Here is a 24,489-nt window from a genome sequence, read left to right on the forward strand (position 1 = left end):
TACGATTATAAATACATATTTGGAATTTTTTTCAATTCGATAAAAAAACCTAGATAAGTTGTATTCAAAAAAACAAATGCAGAACCGCAAAAAAAAGACATAAACGAATAAACAGTGCCTCTTAGGAAAAATATAAAATAGCATCAATCGGAAAATGCATTTCAAGAAGGAAAAAACCTGCTAATAAAGGTAAACAAAACATTCTACAAAGTTGAGGAAAGGAAACACTATTCCAAGCAATCCAGATAAGAAGCTATTTAAAGATGACAACAATACCATTAAGGGCTTATCAAAAGAATTAAAAATGATAGGAAATAAGTACATCACAACAACATTCGAAACAACCAACACACTGAGATGTATCCTGTCCAAAACCAAACCCACCAACACACAAAAAGATAAAAAACTACATCTATAAAATAACCTGCGGATGCAACAATTTCTACGTGGAACAAACCGCAAGACCACTAAGTGTCAGAATAAACGAGCATAAAACATACTTCAAGAACAAAGACTTGATCAGGGAACAAATAACAAACATGCTAACGTACCTGGACAATGAACACAGAGTAAGATGGAATAATGCATCAATAACCATGAAAGAAATAGATATGAAAAAGACAATATTCAACGAAGCAGCTCTTAATAAAGAAGACTATATGTTTATAAAACTAGAAGGAGTACACTAAGTGCGGTCTCACAATTAATATACAAAAACTGAGTACTCAGTTGTAGGAAAAAAAAATCAAAAAGCGTACAAATTGAAATGTAACTATAAAGCGAATAGCTACCTTTAGTCCAGGAACCAAAGCTTTTCACCTCGCAATTTTTACAGAATGGATCAATTTGCTTGAAAATTTGAGAATAAGTCGTGGATAGTCCGCGGATCAAATTCTATATAATGCCGACAGGCGCTTTTACCATGTGGGTGGTTGCCACCTCATCTCGGGGGTGGATATTTTTTATTATATTTTAGACCGCAAAAGTTAATAAAAACATTCATTTTAAGCAAACAATGTTATATAAATATTTTTGATAAAATTAATAGCTTTTGATTTATTCGATATCGAAAGAGTTAGTTTTATATTTAAAAAATCAATGTTTTTCGATGGTATACTCATTTACGATTCACGCAATTTTGGCCGTAGAACAAATTTTACCAAACCAAGTTCTTGGGAATTAAATTACCTACAATTTCATATTTAAACATTTTTTCGTATCTCTGATGCTAATCTTTCTATTCTGAAGGAAACGGCATTTTTTACCAAATTGGAAACATTCGCTATTCGCTTTAAACTTCAGTTTTTTAAAAACTAATTATTCTAAGCCAGTAAAACTTCTAGAATCTATTAATAATACATAAATAAAGAAGAATGAATAAGTCCAATGAATAAAAACACCGCTAACTTACATTATTATGCTTCCAATTGGATCTTTTTTTTTCAAAAAAATATATTGATTTTTTAAATGTAACTTTTTTATTTTTTATCTTAGAAAGTTTGTTAAATAAGAATTTTGTAGGTTTTTACAAGATCTATAAGGCTATTAATATTTCTAGGCTAATCCTTTTAAAATTCTCAGTTACAAAAAGAGGTGGCATTGAAAGGGTTGGTAAAGGTGGTTTTTGCATGATATTACAAGTTTTAATTGTCAATAGTTCACTCAATTTTTTTCGTAAAAAATTTATGCAAACCAAGTTCTTGGGAATTAACTAAGGTACAATTTCATATTTAAATATTTTTTCGTATCTCTGATGCTAATCTTTCTATTCTGAAGAAAAGGGCATATTTTACCAAACTACAAAAACGCTTTTCACTCCTTTTTTTTAAAACTAATTATTCTAAGCCGAGCAAACTTATAGAACCTATTAAAAATACATAAATCAAGAAAACCAAATCAGGTCAATAACAAAATTTTTATTGAGGTGGTGATTAGAGGGTTGTTTACGATCACTTTTTTGCTGAAAAAAATAGGGACTGACATTCTTTTCATTATTAAGTCACTTAATTTTTTTAGCTAGAGATTTTTTTTTATTTCTGGAGATATATATTTTTAAATACTTTAAATTAGTTTCCACAAGTTATCCTCGAAAAATGCATAGTTTCCCCGTCCTTTGACTTTGAAAGTACAATATTTAGCATTTGACGAAGAAGAGCTAACATACATATAATAAAGTATAGCTCGATTACTATTGGTCTTAAAGAAAACAAAAAAAAACGATTTTGTTTATTTTTTCAAAAGGTACATTTTTGTTAAGTAAAGTTGTTTTGATAAAACGAAAACTTTTTGAGTTATTAGCAGAAAACTGATTAAAATTATTGATTTTTTCGATATAAAACTAACACTTCCGATAGCGAATAAATCGAAAACTATTAATTTTATCAAAAAAATGTATAGAAGGTTTTTTGCTTATAATGAACGTTTTTACCAACTCTTGCGGTTAAAATATAATAAAAATTTCCACCCCCGAGATGGGGTGGCAACCACCCCCATAGTAAAAGTGTCTTTTGGCATGATATAGATTTTGATCGCTGGACTATCCGCTACTTATTCTCAAATTTTCAAGCAAATCGATCCATTCTGTAAAAATTACGAGGTTTTGTCCTATTTTAAGCTTCATTACTTGGACTACTTGAAATACTTGGGAGTCCAAGTAATATCAAAAGCAGGGAGTAACAAAGAAATAAATTCCAGGAGTGGCCAAGGCCAGCCACCAGACAACCACATGAACTATTGTGGAATAATCAAATAACAAAAGAAAATAAAAGAAGACTTTATAAAACAATAGAAAATATACAACAAATAAAAAATTAAGGCCATGGAAATGAACTACTGGAGGCGATGTTGCCGGCTCACTAGACTTGATAGGGTGAGAAACGAAGATACTAGGAGAGAGAGGGAAATTGATGTAGATATAATAGACCCACTCGAAGCCAAAAAACTTAACTGGTATGGACATCTTCAGAGAATTGCTGAAAACAGATAGCAAAAAAATAGAAAGATCCGCCCACTAGAAGAAAATGAGGTAGACCAAGACAACCCTGAAGAGAAGATATCGACGATGCAATGGCCGCCAGAGATCTAAAAACTGAAGATGGCTTCGACAGAAAACGCTGGAAATTAGGATGCGAGACGTGGCGCTAGTTGCAGAAGACTCGCTTATTATATACTCGCTTATTATATATGAAATGTTCTTACCTGACATAGTGGTAGAAAGACCTCTCCGATCGAGTCATCTCTGGAGAATCTGTCATAGTCAAAAACGTGCAAATGCAATACCCTAGACTGCAATTTTTGAATTGGAAATCCTTCGAAATAAAACGTTTCGTTCCACCGGGGATTCAACGTTCGTCGCTTAATTTTTGTCTCTAGTCGATGTTTCTTGTCAGGCAACAACGTCACCCGAACGTAGGGGTCGCTAGTGCCTGACAGATCCTTTGCTGGCAGATCTTTACCCTGAAAAAAAAAAAGAAAATATTTAAATATCTGTTCACAAAAAAAAAAATTCACCGTAATATTTTTAATACTATATGATATCACTAACATGAGAATTTTACTGTCATCATTGCATGTGGTTGCCTTTTTAAAGACAAATCACATGATATGATTTTGCTGATGGACATTTTTGAGTTAGTTGATTTCATATAATCGAATGAACTATCTTCCAATAAAGTCGTCCCAGGAACGCAACTCAAGTCGTCTACTTTAAAATGTCGTATACTTTAAAATATATGTCTGAATTGTCAATATGAATGAGTCAGATTAAATTAAATTATTAGAAGAGTTTTTTTACCAAGCAACATAAACAAAATTTGTTTAATTTATTCATATTTTGTATTTCGATAAGGATATCCAAAGTGGAAGTCGAAACGTCAATAAAATCATTTTCAAGTTGAATTACAGTCAAACCCGCTTATTAGAATACCTCTTAAAGGAATATCCCGGATTAAGGAATAAAAATTTAAGGTCCCGAAACGTTTCTAATAGCAATCAGTGATCGATTATTAGAATATCCCAGTTATAAGAATACTTTTGGTTGACAAGAAAGCTATTCCAAAAAGCGGGTTCGACTGTATTCCTAACTCTTGCGGAAAGTATGACTTTCCGCACTAGTTAGGAAAATAACTATTCTGCACAGTACCGTTACATTCCACAATAAAATCATAAATATAATTAACATGATTTGATAAAATGGTTTTATTTAAGATATTAAATTTGATAGATATTGCTTTTCAAAAAAGAACCGATTTAACTCATGTCCGAGAAATCTGCAAGATTCGCAACTTTAACACATTATTTTTGAACTTTACATTTGGTATTTTACAAAATGACTACCTCATTCTGAGTAACGTTCTATATTCTGTTTACATATGTGGTTAAAGTGTAGACAAATATATAACCTGTAAAATAATTATTATACTCAATTATCTAACAGAAATTAAATTATGGATGTTACAACTGTTTTATTTTACAATTTTATTCTTAATAAACATTTTAGAATTATCAATTAACCAATAAAGACTTAGCAACCTCAGCAAGATAAGTCGAATGAAGTGGGTATGGTGGAAATCTGTGACTGCTTAAATATAATGTCAAATGTGACATTATTTTATGATAATTATTTAAAATAGTTTAAATTCAAACAAATTAAGGCAGTGCATTAATTTTTTAACTGATTTCTGTGTAAATTGTTTAGGTATAATGAATTTAAATTGATTAGTATTAATTAAATACAGATTAAAATTGATAATTTACTATTATAATTAATCTTCGTTTGGAAATTGTGATTTTTATTTTTAGCAAAAACTATGGTTGCAAAAAAAGTATAGTGTGTAACACGTGCAGAAAGGTAATTTGTTACTCGTTTCAATTGCTTTTCAAACTCGTGAGAAATTAATACCTTTCTGTACTTGTTGCATAATATACTACTATATATTAAGAGCGAAAAGTGATACATTATTGCTTGAGAGTAATACTTGTCTCTCGAAACCCTAAAGCAATAATGTCACTTTATGCTTGTAATATATACAACATTTCTCCTACATGCACTTAATAAAATGAAACTATTTTTATATAATTAACTTTATTGTAACTATTTAAAAAATCATTAATTATCTGGCTAATTGGCTAAGCCAAAGCCATTATAAAAAAAAACTTTATTATAATTAGTTGAACATAATAATAGGGCTGGTTGTTCGAACGCTAATCAACAATGATCACTATCAAATATTTAATTACTAACACCAAAACTGTCAATGTAAACTTTTATTGGGTTGCTGAAAACATAATTGATTAAAATTATGAGATTAGTTAATCAATTAACATAACAATTATTAACATAATTGATTACGTAATTTCATATTATGTTTTCAGCAACCCAAACAAAGTTGACATTGACAGTTGGTGACAGTAATTAAATATTTGATAATGATCATTGTTGATTAGCTTTCGAACAACCGGCCCTTAATATATTATATTAATAATAATTCACTTTATAATTTGGAAATTGAAAGTGAAGTGAGTACAGTCCTTAATTATTATTGCAGACCCCGAAAGAATATTAGGTCTATATTCTGGATAATTATGATTGGCATTATCCCCTATCTGTCCATTCGATGACCCAAGCACAATTTTCTTTGCTGCTTTAATTTTTTCATGAATATTATCATCTGTATATCCGTCGGCAACCGTCGAATACTTTCAACCCACGTGTGTGATATCACCTCTACCCTTTACCAGTAAAGTAGCCGATGATCGGCGGAAGCAGTGTCCTGCATATAAATGGCTGTCTTGTAGATTAAGACATTACATTTTACATAATAGTACATGACATCTTCTTCTTCTTCTTAAAGTGCCTATCCGTTCCGGATGTTGGCGATCATCATGGCTATCTTGACTTTGTTTACCGAAACGGGGAACTGTTCAGTGGTAGTGGTTTTATACCACTTTGGTAAATTTTGAAGCCAGGAAATGCGTCTTCTTCCCGGTCCTCTTTTACCATTTACCTTCCCTTGGAGAATCAGTTGGAGAAGGCCATAACGTTCTTGATTTCTCATTACATGTCCTAGATATTCTAATTTTTTTGTTTTGATGGTTATGAGAATTTCACACTCTTTCCCCATTCTACGCAGGACTTCCACATTAGTAATTCGGTCAACCCAGGATATACGTAAGATGCGCCTATAACACCACATTTCGAAAGCTTCGAGCCGATTCACAGATGCAACAGTTAGTGTCCACGCTTCCATTCCGTAGAGCAGAACTGTGAATATGTAGCTTTTCAACAGACGGTATTTTGTTTTTAATGATATGTCTCGACTGTTGAAAATGGATCTCATTCTAACGTATGCGGCTTTCGCTTTTATTATTCGCTGTTTAATTTCTGTCGAGTGGTCCCATTGGTTATTTGAATTCGTACCCAGATATGTATATTACTCAACTCTTTCGATATTCTGTTGGTTGACTGTAAGTTGAGCGTTTAATATTTGTTTTTTACTAATTGTCATCAATTTGGTCTTCTTTATGTTAAGGGTTAGTTCATATCTGTTGCTGACTTCTGTTATACGATTTGTTAATATCTGTAAATCATTCAGATTATCGGCGAAAACTATGGTGTCATCTGCATATCTAATGTTATTCAACCATTCACTATTTATTAATACTCCCTTCGCACAACCGTCTAAAGTTTCCTTAAATATCCATTCAGAGTAAATATTAAATAGTAGTGGAGATAAAATACAGCCCTGTCGTACTCCTCGTTCCATAGCAATTGTATCAGTTAACTGGTCTTCTATTTTGATTTTTGCCGTTTGATTGTAATAAATGTTTCTGATTATTTCATTCATAGGAGATTCTGACCAATAGAAAGCTACAGAAATCTAAATTAAATCGATAATTTTTGATAATTTCCCGTCGTCAAGTATATTACGTCAGATGCCCTTCGTTGCTACGAAAAAATACATTCAGTGACATTAATGACAATTAATGTTTTAAAAATTATAAAAGTGATGACTTGAAACCGTGAAATATTTATAACAACTGTGTGTTTAATTGCAGTAATTTGTACTTACATAAATAAATTACAATAAAATTTTGGTTTTCAACAGTTTTATTAATCAAATAATCGCAACAAATTACACTCGATCTTTAAAATGAATATAGAATTTTTGCCCTCGTGACACTTTGAAATAATTTCACTCGCCTTCGGCTTGTGAAATTAAAACTGTCAAAGTGGCACTCGGGAAAAATTCAATAATTTTAGAGCTCTTGTGCAATTACTACTGATTATTTCATTCATAGGAGATTCTGACCAATAGAAAGCTACAGAAATGCAAATTAAGGTGATAATTTTTGATAATATCCCGTCGTTAAGTATATTACGTCAGATGGCCTTCGTTGCTACGAAAAATACATTCAGTGACATTAATGACAATTAATGTTTTAAAAGTTATAAAAGTGATGACTTTCAACCGTAAAATATTTTATATCAACTGTGTGTTTAACAGTATTAATTTGTACTTACATAAATAAATTACAATAAAATTTTGGTTTTAAACAGTTTTATTCATAAAATAATCGCAACAAATTGCCCTCGATCTCTAAAATTAATATAGAATTTTTGCGCTCGTGACACTTTGGCATAATTTCACTCGCCTTCGACTCGTGAAATTAAAACTGTCAAAGTGTCACTCGGGAAAAATTCAATAATTTTAGAGCTCTTGTGCAATTACTACTGATTATTTCATTCATAGGAGATTCTGACCAATAGAAAGCTACATAAATCTAAATTAAATCGATAATTTTTGATAATTTCACGTCGTCAAGTATATTATGTCAGATGCCTTTCGTTGCTATGAAAAAATACATTAAGTGACATTAATGACAATTAATGTTTTAAAAATTATACAAGTGATGACTTTCAACCGTCAAATTAATATTTATAACAACTGTTTATTTATTTGTACTAATTTGTACTTACATACAAAAATTACAATAACATTTTGGTGTTGAACAGTTTTATTCATGAAATAATCGCAACAAATTGCACTCGATCTCTAAAATTAATATAGAATTTTTGCTCTGGTGACACCTTGACATAATTTCACTCGCCTTCGGCTCGTGAAATTGAAACTGTCGAAGTGTCACTCGAAAAATTCAATAATTTTAGAGCTCTTGTGCAATTACTACTGATAATTCTTAGATCTTTGTTGTTAATTCCAATTTCTTGCATTAGAGTTAATAATTTGTCATGTTTTACTCTGTCAAATGCTTTCTGGTAATCTATAAAGCATACGTATATATCACAATTTACATCCCTGCATCTCTAAAATAGCACTTGCACAGCAAAAAGGGCCTCCCGTGTTCCCAGAGCATCACGAAATCCGAATTGTGTTCTTGTTAGTTGTTCCTCGCACTTTGTATATATTCGTTTGTGAATGACCTTTAGAAATGTTTTAAGTAAATGGCTCATAAGGCTTATAATTCTATAGTCTTCGCACTTTCTCGCATTTGGTTTTTTTGGAAGATTTATAAAAGTTGATTCTAGCCATTTTTGGGGAATTATGCCTGTGTCATATATTTTGTTAAATACATTTGTCAACCATTTTATGCCGTCGAAGTCCATAAGTTTTAAGAATTCGGAATGAAAATGATCAGGGCCTACTGCTTTACCATCTTTGGTACTTTTGATGGCATACGTTACTTCTTCAACTGTAAGTGGAGGTCCATTTTCGCAATTGGTGTTTGTTGTGATGCCAGTGTTACTTCGTATATCTTGAAAAGTTTTCTCCACGTATTTAATCCAAATATCTCTTTTCTGTTCTATTTCCAATACTATGTTTCCCTGATTATCTGTCAGAAATCGAGTGTTCTTGTGTTTATATAAGCCTGCAGCTTCTTTGGTCTTTTTATGGAGCTTAAACGAATCACATTATTGTTGTAATAACTCTATCTCTGTACATTTCGAGCTTAACCAATTTTCTTTTGCTATTTTAATAGCCCTTTTAATTTCGTTATTTATTTTGTTGTAGTTATTCTTATTATCTTTAGCTTTTCTTCCGTCTTCCACCATACATAGAATCTCCTCTGTCATCCATTCTTTTTTCTTTGTTCTTTCAGGTCTTAAGTATTTCTCTGATATTTTTTGACTTACTTTGTGTATCTTTTCTAGTTCTAACTCTGTGTTATCTATTTCTGTATGAACCCACATTGCTTCTTTTAGGCGTTTTTGTACTTTTTCTTTTACTGTTTTATTTTTCAGTTGATTAATATCGTATTTCCGAGTTTTTGGTCTTTGAAATTTTCTTTAAACTAAGTTTCATTTTGGCGACAAGTGGATTGTGATCCAATTTTATGTCGGATCCCGGGTACATTTTTACAGATGTTATAGAGTTTCTAAGTCGTTTGTTGACAAAGATATAGCCTATTTGATTTCTTACTGTGTGATCTGGAGTATCCTGAGGAGATTTCCACGTATAAAGTCGTCTTGAAGGAAGATCAGAAAAGGTGTTTGTGACTACGAGCTGTTCTTCAGTTGCAAATTCAATCAAACGGTCTCCACGTTCGTTACGTTCTCCTAGCCCAAAGAATCCTACTAAATTTCCACTTTGTCCTTTGCCAACTTTGTCATTAAAGTCGCCCATTATTAGTAGTATTTCGTTTTTCCGAATTCTTTTGACAATATTAGTAAGGTCACTGTAAAATTATTCTATAATTTCTTCTGTGGCGTCCGCTGTAGGAGCGTACACTTGTTTTTATGGGAGTTGTGTTTAGCTGAACTAAGAGCATTCTTTCTGACACAGGTACAAAGTGATTGACAGAGTTGGCGATTGTAGCATTAATAATTAGGCCCACTCCATTTACATGTTCGTTTTTAAGATTTCCTGAGTAGAATATTTTGTGGTCTTTGATAACTCGGTGTCCCGTATCTGTCCAACGCATTTCGCTTATTCCCATAATACTAATCCAGAGTCTTTCGATTTCTTGAATGGCATTATAGATTTTTCCCTCTTCATACATTGTTCTAACGTACCTATCTTTACGGCTGCTCGCAAAACTCTTAGAGATCTATCATCTAAAATGTATTCTGGTTCGTGAGGATTTTTCTTGTTTACGACCTGGAAGGCCTCACGGTCTGAACTAGATTTACCTTCCATGCCGGATCCTGAAATAAGATTTTCATGATCAGTAGTCAAAATCTTTAAGTTTTTTATCACCATAATAATTGTACTAGAGATACTTGCAAGAAGTCTTTAATGCAGTTGTTTCTCCTTGCCCTCTGCATCCTTATGCCGTTTCTCAGCTTCTGGACAAAAGAGTGCCCTTTGATCCCATACCAACCCTAAGATCTAGGGGTTGCCATGTCCGCCATCCATACCGTACCGAAGGTGTTCTTCTCCGCCATGACTGCCGTTGTGGTCTTCATCCGTAACCCTGGACAAGGGACCCTAAACAGGGACTAGTTTCCCGGATTAGGAAACCCCCGGAATCTACGGAGGGCAGGGATTGATTCATTTTCCCTGATAGGACTGTCCAAAGGAGTTCCTACTCACTACCCATTACATGACATCATTAATTCAATTTCTAAATATATTCTTCATTATTTATTTTTCCTAATATGTGTGCGAGTTGGTGTGTTATGAATAGGGTCGTATCCAACTTGGTGTCTATGCATTTTGGATTTATCGTAGTTACGCGTGACGTTGCGACCCTGACAGAAATGGTGGTGACATCTGGTGACTGTCTCAATTAGAATCAAACAAATTCATTCATAGCGTTGACCAACTATTACTTTTTAAACAATGCCTGAACCACAGAATAAATAACAACACAGAAGCGAATCTGACTGTCGTTTCCATTGATTTTGTAGGGACCGAAATATTTGACCTTGTGCACCAGTTACAGAATAGAACTTGATGTTCTAAGGAATAGAAGATTCCAAATTAGGTAATATTTTTGACAAGTAGTTATTAATTAAATATGAAATATAAAATTTAACTTTAAATATAAATAAAATATAAAACAAAACATATATAAATATAAAATTTAACTATAAACAACTGTCACGTCAGTCTCAAAAGTAAGGTTACACCAGTTACGTTAACACATGAGCATGAAAATTGTGTTACCGTTTTCGTCAGGAGTTTCGCTTCTGTGTGGTTATTTATTCTGTGCCTGAACTAAATATTTTAACATGTCTTGTCAATACACGTTCATTGATATATCATATTATGTCTATTTTTGAGATATTTTTGGAAAACTTCCGGTCACAACTTTTTAACCGGATGAGATATTAAAACCGGAACCTTATATTTGAACTCGTCTTTTCAATACGCGTTCACAAATATATCATATATTTGCAGGTTTGAGGTATTTTTTAAAAAACTTCCGGTCACAACGGTTTAACCGGAAGAGATATTAAAACCGGAGGTGATATCAAAACCGGAAGTGATATCATAACCGGAAGTACATATTTAGACAAGGCGAAAACGGCGGGTCCGTTGCGAAAAATATTCCCATGAGATTTTTTTGCATAATCACATTCGTGAGACATCCCAGAATAAGGTTCAAGAAGTCGCCCACGTGAAAAATGGTTTAATTTTTGAAGTTATACTTCTTTAGGCGAGATTGAGATTGAGGGTGAATTTATAATAATCTGCGCGTATGCGCACACCGGCAGTATGGTATTAGTCGTTATATGGGCTCTGATTGGGTGTTGAAATTATCTGTCAATAATAAAGAATTGTTCAATATGAAGGTAAACAAATGCATAATATATTAGTTTTATTGTTGTGAGGACAGAAACAAAAAAGTTTATAATTGTAGTGACTTTTACATAGTTTTTAAAGCAACAGGTACGTAATAATTGTAAATGTATCATAGGTACCTACCTATTTGAACCTACCAAAATACATAGTATGTAATACTTTTATTTACATAATTTGATTACCATCAAAATTTCTATCAATATTCACCTAATATATTGTTTTCTTACTCTATGTTTTGTTTTTTTTTTCAATTCTAAATCGTTTCAATTCAAAATCAAAATAATTTGATTTAATTCAAAAATATCAAAAGTTTAATCCGTTTAGTTAGTCGATCTTCGCACATAATGACACATTGTCTCCCTGGCGAAGCGATTAATGCGAATGAACCCCAATACAACGCCAATACCAACCGCGCTGGTAAGTTGGTTCGAATCCCAATAGAAACTTTTATTTTTTTATTTTTTTTATATATTTTATGATTGTAAGTATACTTATTATATAATTTTATTTTCAGAAAATACGTATTTAGTTAAAAAAATTTCCGACAATTAATGTTCAGAAATCATTTGTGGCATTTTTAATGTGTTTGTGTGTGTTTTATTCTTTTATTATTTTAATTTTTGGCACTGTTTTAATAACAATGTTTGAGAAGTAGTAAGTATAAATTAGTTTAATATTTAAATAAAATATAAATAAAAAGTACATTAATTTCGTTTATAATCATATAATAGAAGTATAACTTCTTACGTGCGTACAAAGTACACACACATTCTTTTTTTTTAACAATTTTTTTTAATCAAATTGCGAAAATCAATATTTTTGACTCGGACATTTTTTTGTAGATTTTTTGGACCATTCTGGATAAAAAAGGTTTCTTATAATTTTTCTCTAAAGTTGATCGTTTTCGAGTTATAAGCAATTTAAAATTGAAAAAAAACGAAAAATGGCGATTTTCAAGGCTTAATAACTCGGTTAAAAGTTGTAACCTCGGAAACCTTTTTTTGGATGGTGCTAGAAAGGTCACCAATGGAGACACTGCGACGGCAGCCAGATGGTAGGTGGAGAGCGAGTCGTGGGTTCGAAACTAGCTTTTGGAACGTGGAAGGGAGACAATAGAAGAAATAGGTAAAGATAAGACAAGAGAAGGTAGATAAGAGAAGAGAGAGAAACAGATAAAAAGATAGATAGGTAAAGTTACCTAAGATAAGAGAAGAGATACAGGGCGTCACTTAACTTTTTGGGGTTGAAAGGGGAAAATTAAGAAACCTTAGAAACGAAAACAGGTAGGTAAGAAAAGATAATGAGGTTCTGAGACCAAATACAAGAAAAGATATAGACAGTTAATTAGTAAATATTTAGCGGTAATTTATTATCAGGGAATTTATTATAAGTAGATAAATAAAACTAGTAAAATAAATAAAAAACAATATATTAAACAAATGGCTCACCAGAGGGGTGAGTCCAAAAAAAACACAAGAAATAAAGAGAAAACAATGTATATACACCCATCAAAATATAGTATATAAAAGTATATAAAAAAATGTTACAAAGTCATTATTATGAAAGTCAGAAAGTGAATAAATCAAAGTTTAATGCCCCCCTACAAGATCGTGAAGAAATTTTTGTCATTATTTTATTACTAAGCTGTTATTTTTAAGTAAAAATAATGAGCAACATGCACGAGGTAGGCGGCCGTAAATGTGAGTGCAAGTAAGATGCACAATTGGACTGCCGGAGTGGAATCTCTCTCGCACTCAGCATTTACGGCCGGCCACCACGTGCATTGCGCTCAATAATAGAGAGATATCGAGACCCTAAGTTAAAAGTTCCTTTATTACAGGATCTTTTAATAAAGGACACATACAGGATATGTCTAATGAGAGTTATCGGAAACGCAGTTTTAAGGAATCTCTTATTTTGACAAATGACACATTAAATATTTTTGTACATATAAAAATAACTTATAAAATTCTATTTCTTGATAAAAACATAAATATAAGTAAAGTTAGACGCCTTTCTTTTCTTATTTCTTCACACAATTTGACAAATTTGTCACATTTTTGACACGTTACATCAAAATAGAGGATCCTTTATTAAAAGATTTTTATCCTCTATTTTTCCTTAAATACGGGCGGCCTGTATTTTATTACAGGACAAAAATAAAGGACGTGATACTGCGCTTGCGTATATATCAAAATAAAGGATCTTTTATTAAAGGACGATGTGAAATAGGGTTTCGATATCTCTCTATTATTACTTGAAAATAACAGTTTAGTAATAAAATAATGACAAAAATTTCTTTAGGATCTTGTAGGGGGGGCATTAAACTTTGATTTAGTCACTTTCTGACTTTCATAGTAATAACTCTTAACCGAGTTATTAAGCCTTGAAAATCGACATTTTTCGTTTTTTTCAATTTTAAATTGCTTATAACTCGAAAACGATCAACTTTAGAGAAAAATTATAAGAGACCTTTTTTATCCAGACTGGTCCAAAATACCTACAAAAAAATTGTCCGGGCCAAAAATATTGATTTTTGCAATTTGATTAAAAAAAAATTTGGCCCACTTTTCACGTGGGCGACTTCTTGAACCTTATTCTGGGATGTCACACGAATGTAATTATGCAAAAAAAATCTCATGGGAATATTTTTCCCAACGAACCCGCCGTTTTCGCCTTGTCTAATTCAGTTCTGATGAAGACGGTTCGAATACATCCCATTTAAACGATAAATATATGTCACTTCCGCTTGTAACTCCAGAACGGGAACTCCTTATTGAAACTATTCACCCATACTGTCTTGCCCTATTCAACTACTGTTATTTGACACCTTATGTTTTTTCTTTATCTTCTTTAATAACGGAGGAGATGCGATTACGGACGGACGGACAGACGGACGTGAATAATTCAACGTTTTCACAATTTTTTTAACGATGTAGAATAGGTGAAAACAATAAAACATTTCTGAATAATAATCTAAATACTAAACTTAAAATGCTACAAAAAATATCTTGAGAACTATATTAAATTTCCAGTAGAAAAATATTAAACTTTTTATTATCTATTAATCACTGAAACTTTTCCAATCTATATGATATAGCGATAAGAATGACTTTTATGGATAATACACTGCTCTTCAGACAAAACGGGCCACCCCAAAATTTAAGAAGCTTTTTATCTTTTTATTATTTTTCTTACTATATTAAATTACATATTTATGTTGTGTATTGAGTCGGTTACTTTTGTAGCACCTAACCTGACATTATCGTTAGTAGTAAAAGAAAAATAAGAAAAAAATTGAGAAAATAATAAATATATTAAAAATTTCGATGTACCATTACAGTTATAAAAATAATTTATTTATAGAGTCAAGACAAGCCAAGAATCACTAGTTGCAATAATTTGTGTTACCACCACGGTTCTGGATGACACTCATAATTCGATTTGGCATATAACTGACCACGTTTTGGATGTCCCTTTGAGGAAAAGTGGCCCATCCTTCAATAAGAGCAATTTAAAACTCTTCACATATTGTTGTAGCTGATATATGACTTCTTACACGCCTTTTGAGAAGGCTACATATTATGGTCGTTAGAAATAAGGTGAAGACTTTGAGCAGCATAGTTTATCTTTAAGATATTGTGTTATAATCCTTGCCATGTGTGATGCCGCAGAATCTTGCACTAGCAGAAAACCAGCAATACCAGACAATAAATCCAGTATATGGCATTACATTATGTTGAAGGATCTTCGTTTTGTCTGTATGTAAAGGAATCCATGCCCGCAGATCTGTGTGCCTTAAAAGGAATTCCTGCCCCATATTTTGAAAGACAGATCTTGTTTTCTCTATCCTACATTTGATTTCTAGGAAATGAACCCAATTTTCATTGATGTTCAACAAGGTTGGTGTATGTTTTAACTCTTTCCATTTGTTGACCGTTCACACCGATTCATCCAAATTGCTGTTCTTTCTTAGAGTTCATCATATATTTTATTTCCTTCATGTTTAGTGAAATTGTATCTCTGACTTATTTCTGTGATCCTATTTGTTAACTCCTGGAGGGCTTCAGAACTGCCAGCGAATACTACTGTGTCGTCTGCATGTCGTATTTTATTGATACATTCTCCCTGGCTTCAATATCATGAAATATTTCCTCAGAGTATATGTTGAACAGCATTGGTTTTAGTATACACTCCTGTCGGAGCCCACGTTTGATTTTGATATCCTCAAATTGTCCTGTCTCTGTCCGGATAAACGATGTTTGATTCCATTATAGATTGTTAATAATTCTTAGATCACAGATGTTTATTCCAATATCGGTTAATATCTACATCAGATTTTCGGTTTTACTGTATCAAACTCTTTATGGTAAGCAATGAAGCATGTATAAATATCGCAACTTACGTCTCTACATTATTGAAATAGCACTTGTCTACTAATGAGAGCCTCTCTCGTACTCACTGTATTTCCAAAATCAAACTGTGTACGGCAGATTTTTTCTTCGCACAGTCTATATAGCCTGTGATGTATATTTTTTAGAAATATCTTTAAAATATGGCCCATTATCCCATTAGCGCCCACTGTACTCATTTAAGTACAGCTGCTCTTTTGACATACTAGTGCCATACAGAATAAAATAGTTGCAATTCTTAGTAATTACAGGAAACTAAATACCCCTCAGAGGACAACCGTAAGAGATTTCGTTGAATGATTAAGCTGGTTTGTTAGTTTTGATTTATTGTTTATGAAGTCAACACATGCGTTTTTTATTTTTTCGACATCGACTTTGTAAATTTACAGTAAGTTGTTTTTTGATTTGAATGTGTCTGAAGATATTCAACCTCTCATCTTCACCGATGAGCCCATAGAGGTTGAAGAGGGCGAAACACATTTCTAAGAGCTGGTGTTTGGATCTTCGATTCTATTCAAAAAATTTTTCCCAGCCCGAAGTAGTGGATGTGTGAATTGTTCGTAAGGGGATTTTTCCGCATTCTCTATTTCATTTGTTTGTTTTCGTACGAGTGGTCGTCCAAACCAGTACCTGTGGATCTTTTGATCACTGAGTGTGTTTCAAAGATCTACATCTTTTGTTTTTTTATAAACATTATCTTACTTACTCTAAAGTAATTAGGGAATTAAAACTTGAGAATGGCATTGTCAGGTTGGGCGTAGATTTACGTTCCTGCTATGTCTAGGTCTCGAATGTTGTTTTTTGATTGGAATGTGTCTGAAGATATTCAACCTCTCATCTTCACCGATGAGCCCATAGAGGTTGAAGAGGGCGAAACACATTTCTAAGAGCTGGTGTTTGGATCTTCGATTCTATTCAAAAAATTTTTCCCAGCCCGAAGTAGTGGATGTGTGAATTGTTCGTAAGGGGATTTTTCCGCATTCTCTATTTCATTTGTTTGTTTTCGTACGAGTGGTCGTCCAAACCAGTACCTGTGGATCTTTTGATCACTGAGTGTGTTTCAAAGATCTACATCTTTTGTTTTTTTATAAACATTATCTTACTTACTCTAAAGTAATTAGGGAATTAAAACTTGAGAATGGCATTGTCAGGTTGGGCGTAGATTTACGTTCCTGCTATGTCTAGGTCTCGAATGTTGTTTTTTGATTGGAATGTGTCTGAAGATATTCAACCTCTCATCTTCACCGATGAGCCCATAGAGGTTGAAGAGGGCGAAACACATTTCTAAGAGCTGGTGTTTGGATCTTCGATTCTATTCAAAAAATTTTTCCCAGCCCGAAGTAGTGGATGTGTGAATTGTTCGTAAGGGGATTTTTCCGCATTCTCTATTTCATTTGTTTGTTTTCGTACGAGTGGTCGTCCAAACCAGTACCTGTGGATCTTTTGATCACTGAGTGTGTTTCAAAGATCTACATCTTTTGTTTTTTTATAAACATTATCTTACTTACTCTAAAGTAATTAGGGAATTAAAACTTGAGAATGGCATTGTCAGGTTGGGCGTAGATTTACGTTCCTGCTATGTCTAGGTCTCGAATGTTGTTTTTTGATTGGAATGTGTCTGAAGATATTCAACCTCTCATCTTCACCGATGAGCCCATAGAGGTTGAAGAGGGCGAAACACATTTCTAAGAGCTGGTGTTTGGATCTTCGATTCTATTCAAAAAAATTTTCCCAGCCCGAAGTAGTGGATGTGTGAATTGTTCGTAAGGGGATTTTTCCGCATTCTCTATTTCATTTGTTTGTTTATATATATATATATATATATATATATATATATATATATATATATATATATATCTAAGTAATTCTATGTTTTGCAAGTATTTCACATTTGAAGTTTTGTTACAAATAATGTTACTAATAAATACCTAATGCAAAATATAGCAATTCTTAAAATCATATATCGTGGGCGCTAATGGGTTAAGCTGATGGTCTGGAAATCACTGTAGGGAAGTGTATTAATATTTTCTTATTATGTCGCAATTCTTAAAATTAAATCGTTAGTATTTCAACGAACTTCCAATACAAAGGTTGTCGTGACCATCACAATTGATTGTTTTTGGCAGGAAATTTGTTTTTGTCTGAAACAGACATGACATTTTAAAAAAATAATTGCCAGTTATGGAATATTTCACGAACAAAAAGAACGGAGGAAAAATTGAGAGCGTTACTCAAAATCGATTAATCAGCGAAGTGCAAAAAAATTACCTTGCAAGCGGGCGAGAGTTATGGTACACCTGATTGCTCATTGATCGGTTTCCATTAACGAAGGTTGTTTGCCCTTTCGACGACACGACAAAACCAAAAACCAAAATGGAAGTTTTTATCACAAAAAGAATTGTCTATAAATCATATCGGGTTCTTTTGTAGGTACACACACACGCTGAATTGAAATGCCTAAAAATAGGTCAAATATACACTGCGCGTCAGAGAAATCGGGCCGTCCACAAAATATAGGAAATTTTATATTTTTCTCCATTTTCCTTTTATTTGTTTTGTGTTAATTATATTAAATGAATTATTGCGTGTACTGAGAAGCTAGACCGAACCTGTAAAGGAGATAAAAAACCGAAAAAACTATTAAACCTTAACATACTCAGAACTGATTACGAGTATGTAGGAATCAACAACACTAACTTATAACTTTATTTATGATTTACAAAATCCATCAACATAAGGTTACTAAGATGTTGTTTCGCGGGGTAGTCTTTCAGGACACCCTTCTCGCAGGACGGCTCACTAGCATAGTAAGGATCTTAATCTTACTACGAATAATGACAATATTATAATGCTCAATTTAATCCCTCTGTGGGCTATTTATCTCTTCTTCTAACTCGAACATTGGAAGTAAACTATACGTGAGTCTCTGCGAGGTTACACAAACAAACTTCGTCAATCAAGCTTCGTTTTATTTGTGTATGTAGAAACAATATCTTTTGTAACAACCTAAATTACTTATACATTTTTTCGATACATATTATATTATACAGTATGGGTTTTTTCCCTTACTGTACATTACAACGGGGACGTGGACGGGACGGGGCACGTTGAAGGATCGTCCGATATGAAAAGCATTGGCTTATTTACCTTACGACGGAACGGGGCGAGACCGGGAAGTGCCGAGGATGCGCGATTTCTATTGTTCTGCGCGCCGTGCCGTCCACGTCCCGGTGTAACATAAATTAGCCTTCACACTGCCCTCCATGCAGTGAAGTGTATTTCGTGACGGTAGAAAAATATCGAAAGTCTGTTCAGATTGTTACATTGCTGGAAAATGGAGCAAGCCAAAATAATGTGGCAAAGACAAAGTGTTAGTCATTCAACTATGCATAGAACTTACCAACGATTCGTTAGACTGATAATATCGTACCCCTCGTACGAAATGCCTATGGATTCGAAGCTAGAGGTAACACGAGAGCTATTTCCCGCCAGCAGATGGTATGGAGTTCGGTGAGACGAGGAAGCTGAGCGGGCCGTACCCTTTATCATGGATGAACTTGTCGAGGCATTGGGCTCGCTCAAGACGTGCAGGTCCCCCGATCTGGATCAGATATCACCTGAGGCGGTGAGGGGTCTAGGACGCGCGGAGCCTGCGTGGCTTCTGGAGCACATAAATACACTGCTGGATGCACAGACCTTTCCTGAACCTTGGAGGACATCGAAATTGGTACTGCTTTCCAAAGCTGGGGAAAAGTATCGACCCATCTGCCTTTTTCCGTGCGTCGGTAAACTTTATGAAAGAATGTTGCGGGGACGTATAGATGGCATGATTGAGAGGTCGGGAGGCCTTCCCCGAGGCAATTTGGTTTTTGTAAAGGGAAATCACGATTGCTAGAATCGTGAGTGTATTAGACGCATTGCGCAGTAGAGGGGATGAATACCGTTGGACGACCCTGTTGTTATTCGATGTTAGGAATGCATTCAATACGCTGCAGTGGAACGAGGTAATGAAGGCAATGGAGGAGAGAGAATGTGCTGGATACTTGATGAACGTGGTAGGGGAATATCTGTCTGAGAAAAGAATTATGGTGGAGAAAGGAAAGTCACGATCATCGATGTGACGGCATCTGTTCCCCAGGGACCTGTCTTGGGGCCGACGCTATGGGACCTGGCATATGACGGGATTAAGAATTATGAATATGGAGAGGGTACGACTCCCTTCGCATTCGCGGACGACCTCGCTGTGCTGGTAGTGGAGCGGGACGAGCCAGATCTTAAATACCGGGTACGGAACGCAGCACGGACTGAAACTCGCAGCAGAGAAGACCACAGCCATCATTCTGAAGGGGAAAAGGAACAGGCAAAGGGTCGAACTACAATATACAGGGGCGTGTCTAATACCAAAGAAACACGTAAAGTACCTAGGATTGACGTTGCACCAGAATGGAAAGCTGGAGGAGCACGTGCGAGTGGTGACCGGGAAGGCTGCAAACAGTGCGGCTGCTTTGGAGTTAAAGCGTTGGGGAATACCACATACAGTACTACTTCAATGCTTGGACTTGGTCTGGACACGTACGACATTAGATTGCACTTTCTCTTACCATCAGATCGCTTGTATTAAGTTGGACCAAGAAATTTCAGCTAAAATTTTTATTAAGCGTGATGTTAAACAGGGATGTGTTATGTCACTGACATTGTTCAATGCCTACACCGAACCAATATTTGAAGAAGCGTTAAATAATCGTCGCAAAGGTGTTAAAATCGGTGGTGAAATCATTAATAACATCAGATACACAGATGACACAGCCATAATGGCAGAGAGTCCGGAAGACCTTTAAACCCTGTTAAACGCTGCAAACAAAGAATGCATTGCAATGGGCTTAACAACCAACGCAAAGAAAATAAAACGGATGTTGGTCGGAAAAATTAATATCGAAGACTCAGCACCAAAATTAGATAACAAAATCCTGGAAAGGGTGGAACACTTTAGATATCTAGGTAGCTGGATTGGCTGCAGGGTTGACAGTGATGAGGAAATTTTGACCAGAATAGAACTGACACGAAAAAGCTTAACCCATTAATGCCCACCGTATTTTATGTAATACGCAAGACACTGTCACATATTTCGCCAGCTAATTATCAGAAAAAAAAGTAAACAATAGTTGTTGTCCTATTAGAGGGCACAGAGTAGATGTTAGAAGGTAACTGTTAGTTATAATATTAAAAAGTTATTATCCTTTGGCAGTAAAGCGTGATTAGATTTGTGCTAAGGTTTCTTAGGCTACATTATAGTGCACCAGTTGCATGTCAAATGAGTTTGTAGGACTTTTTCGACTTATTTTGAGAAAACTTTTGTAGTACTCAACCAGTAAGGCTTCTAAATATCGAATAGTGATATAAATATTGTTGAAATTTAGACCGGTGTGTATTTTGAAGATTATTGATTTTTGCGTATGATATATAATACGCTGGGCACTCGTGGTAACTAATCAAAATTGTTTCGATTTTAGAAAAAATGAAGAAAAAGTATGATCCCAAGGATGTGTTGAATTGTTCAAAATGTATAAGAGTTTAATAGATGACGATACTTTGGAACAGCAAATTTACCATTGTAACAAAGTTCATCTCACGTTGCATTGTCCAAATAACGGAAATCTAAATTAAAGTTTTCGTTATTACCTCCAGTAGTGACTGGAAGTTGTTCAGTAGAAGAAGCGATGGAGTCGTATTATGGACATAATTTAACGCAGCGGTCTACTCGGGGAAAACCCATCCATTATGGATATAAATTCCGGTGTATTGCAACCAGTAAACCTTGCACAATTCCATCCCTATACTCAAAGTGGAGATAAACTACAGAGTAACCCGTTAGGAAGTTTCATCACAGAAACACTGCGTAGGCTTTTTATTATACCACGAGAATCTGTTATCTACATTGGTATTTTTTAATTTTTGTACATATTTACTTTTACTGACAAGTTTGAGGGATCAAGAGATTCACTTTACCGGCAAAATTAGATAAGACAGGATTGGAAGAACCCCACTCAAAGAGATAAAAAAATTCGTGGAATTTTCCATGCTCTACATATCGAAAAACAATAGCTCACTTTTATTCGCTGGAATGATAAGTAATAATGAAGTTACTATGGCAACTAATATTTCAATTTCAGAAATATGTATTTACTATAGGAAGCTGTAACCGATGTGATTGTCCAGAAACAGATGGTGGTTCCTCAACCAAACATTGTGCAAATATATAACAAGGGAATAGGTGGTGTAGGATAGGTTAATATAGGTAGGATAGGTTAATAATAGGATAAGTTAAAAGCTTTGTATAGTATTTGAATTCAATATAAAAAATATATTGGGCGACATTCAGATTTTGTTTGAATGGGGCAATCCTGAACATATGGCTTCTTTACCGCAAAATAGAGGCAATTTATTTATTAGAATTTTCCCAGAGAATTGTGGAGGCCCTGCTGACAGCTTCAGATCAGATATTCCAACGCTACTTGGTGTACGTCAAAACTACTTAAAACATGTTGGTGAGGAAATTCGCTTGGATAATATGGGTCGTTTGGTGAATAAAATCGAAAAACAATGAAGGTGTGGCAAATGTGGCAAGTGCACCTAATATCGTGCATTAAATGTAATGTAGGATTTCATCCCGAGCAATGTTTCGTTAAATATCACAAGTTGTAAAAACTTTAAAATAAATAAATGCCTTATGATATTTTATGTCCTTCGTTGCCCAGCGTATGATATATCATACGTCAAAAAAAAGATAGTTACAAAGAAAAAAAACGTAAATTTTACACATTGCTATTAAAAACAATCTCTCTTTATTTCATTCTGAAGTTTTGTTTTCATTTTAATAAAATTTTAATTTTGGGCATTAATGGGTTAATTAGCTGGCGTTCTGTATTGTGCAGTAGAAGTTTGTCATTGACCGTACGTCTAAGAGTATTGAAGTGCTAGGCCTGGTTCGTTTTGTTATATGTATGTGCAATTGCTCGAATGCAATTGCTCGAAAATCAATTGCTCGACATGAAAATTGCTCGAAATACAAATTGCTCGAATAAAATAAAATAAAAAAGAGAAGTATATATTATCTAAAATATTTATTCACAATACTGAAAAATATTAATATGTAGGTACTTACATAAGAAAGACAATCTTAATATGACAAATTATGTGAAATTCCACGTATATAATCACAGATGTTAATTTGTGGTTCATAATTGTTAATTAAACGCAATAACCTATCAGCAGTGTCTCTATATCTCCTATGACCCACTTGAGGTTGTTCGCCAATTATGTATTGTTCAATTTTTAGTTCATTTAAACTTTGTTCACGTTTTAGGGCGGAAATAAATTTCCAAATGCTTGGATGGTCCGCACTTATTTGCATTTGAAATCCGCGATGCCAACCTTCGATAAAATTATTTGTTTTAGGAAGTCCATCCCGTACTCCATCGTAACAATTCCACATGGCATGGGCAAAAAGTGGTTGACGTCGTTGATGTCCTCTGCGTTGTGGGCGGCCAATCCAAGTATCTTCGAAATAATCCAGGACACCCTGAAACTCTGGTGGGAAAATGTTCTGGTCGCAGAGATGATCAAAAGCGTTAACCACATCATTTGTAGGAACAAATGCCAAGGCTGGAAGCATTTTTAAAGTTAAAGCTGTGTGTGGATTCTGCTCATATTCCCTTTGTAAACCGTTGGACTGGATATGGCGAAAGATCCATTGACAAAAATGAAAAAAGCATCCTCTATGTACAGTATCTGGTAACTCTTGTTGTACAGCATTTATCATCGCCAATTCAAAATCAGTCATGATAGTAATTGGTGTTGCAGCAGCATTCAAAAAAATTTTTATTTCTTGTAATAATGTAATATAAGTCTGTTCTGTCTTATTCGGTAATAGAGCGAATACCAGAGGAATGGTCGCTTTGTCCTTTAGTCCATGAATTGTATAAAGTTGTTCAAAGAGCGTTGGAAATACTTTGAAAGTGCCGTCGGCATACCAATGTTGTGACTGTACCAATAGAGTAATGTTGCGCCGAGTGGATAAAATCAGGATTCTATTAGGTATAGGTCCTGAGTCAAACAAGAGAAAAGTTTCTCCAGCCTCACTCGTTTTAAATTCATTTGGTAAAATGAGATCCTCTCTTCTGCTTGGATTGGCTGGTGCAACGTCTTTTTTTCTCTTACTTTCCTAATGGTTCGCTTCATATTTCCAACGCAAGGTAATTAGGCTGCAACAGCTGCTCCTATGTTTGTAGAATCTTGTGACAGAATGTATTTCG

General features: G+C 34.1%; 1 protein-coding gene across 1 annotated transcript in view; it reads right to left on the reverse strand.

Moving 5' to 3' along the window:
* Window positions 1-24,489, reverse strand: part of LOC114342221 (synaptotagmin-7) — a 209,539-nt gene that overhangs the window by 82,625 nt on the left and 102,425 nt on the right. Inside the window, exon 5 of the mRNA XM_050656848.1 lies at window positions 3,199-3,456. Coding sequence (XP_050512805.1) covers window positions 3,199-3,456 — 258 coding nt within the window. The remainder of the gene's footprint in view (window positions 1-3,198; window positions 3,457-24,489) is intronic.

The sequence above is a fragment of the Diabrotica virgifera genome, chromosome 7 (assembly GCF_917563875.1).
Source record: "Diabrotica virgifera virgifera chromosome 7, PGI_DIABVI_V3a".
Classification (NCBI taxonomy): domain Eukaryota; kingdom Metazoa; phylum Arthropoda; class Insecta; order Coleoptera; family Chrysomelidae; genus Diabrotica; species Diabrotica virgifera.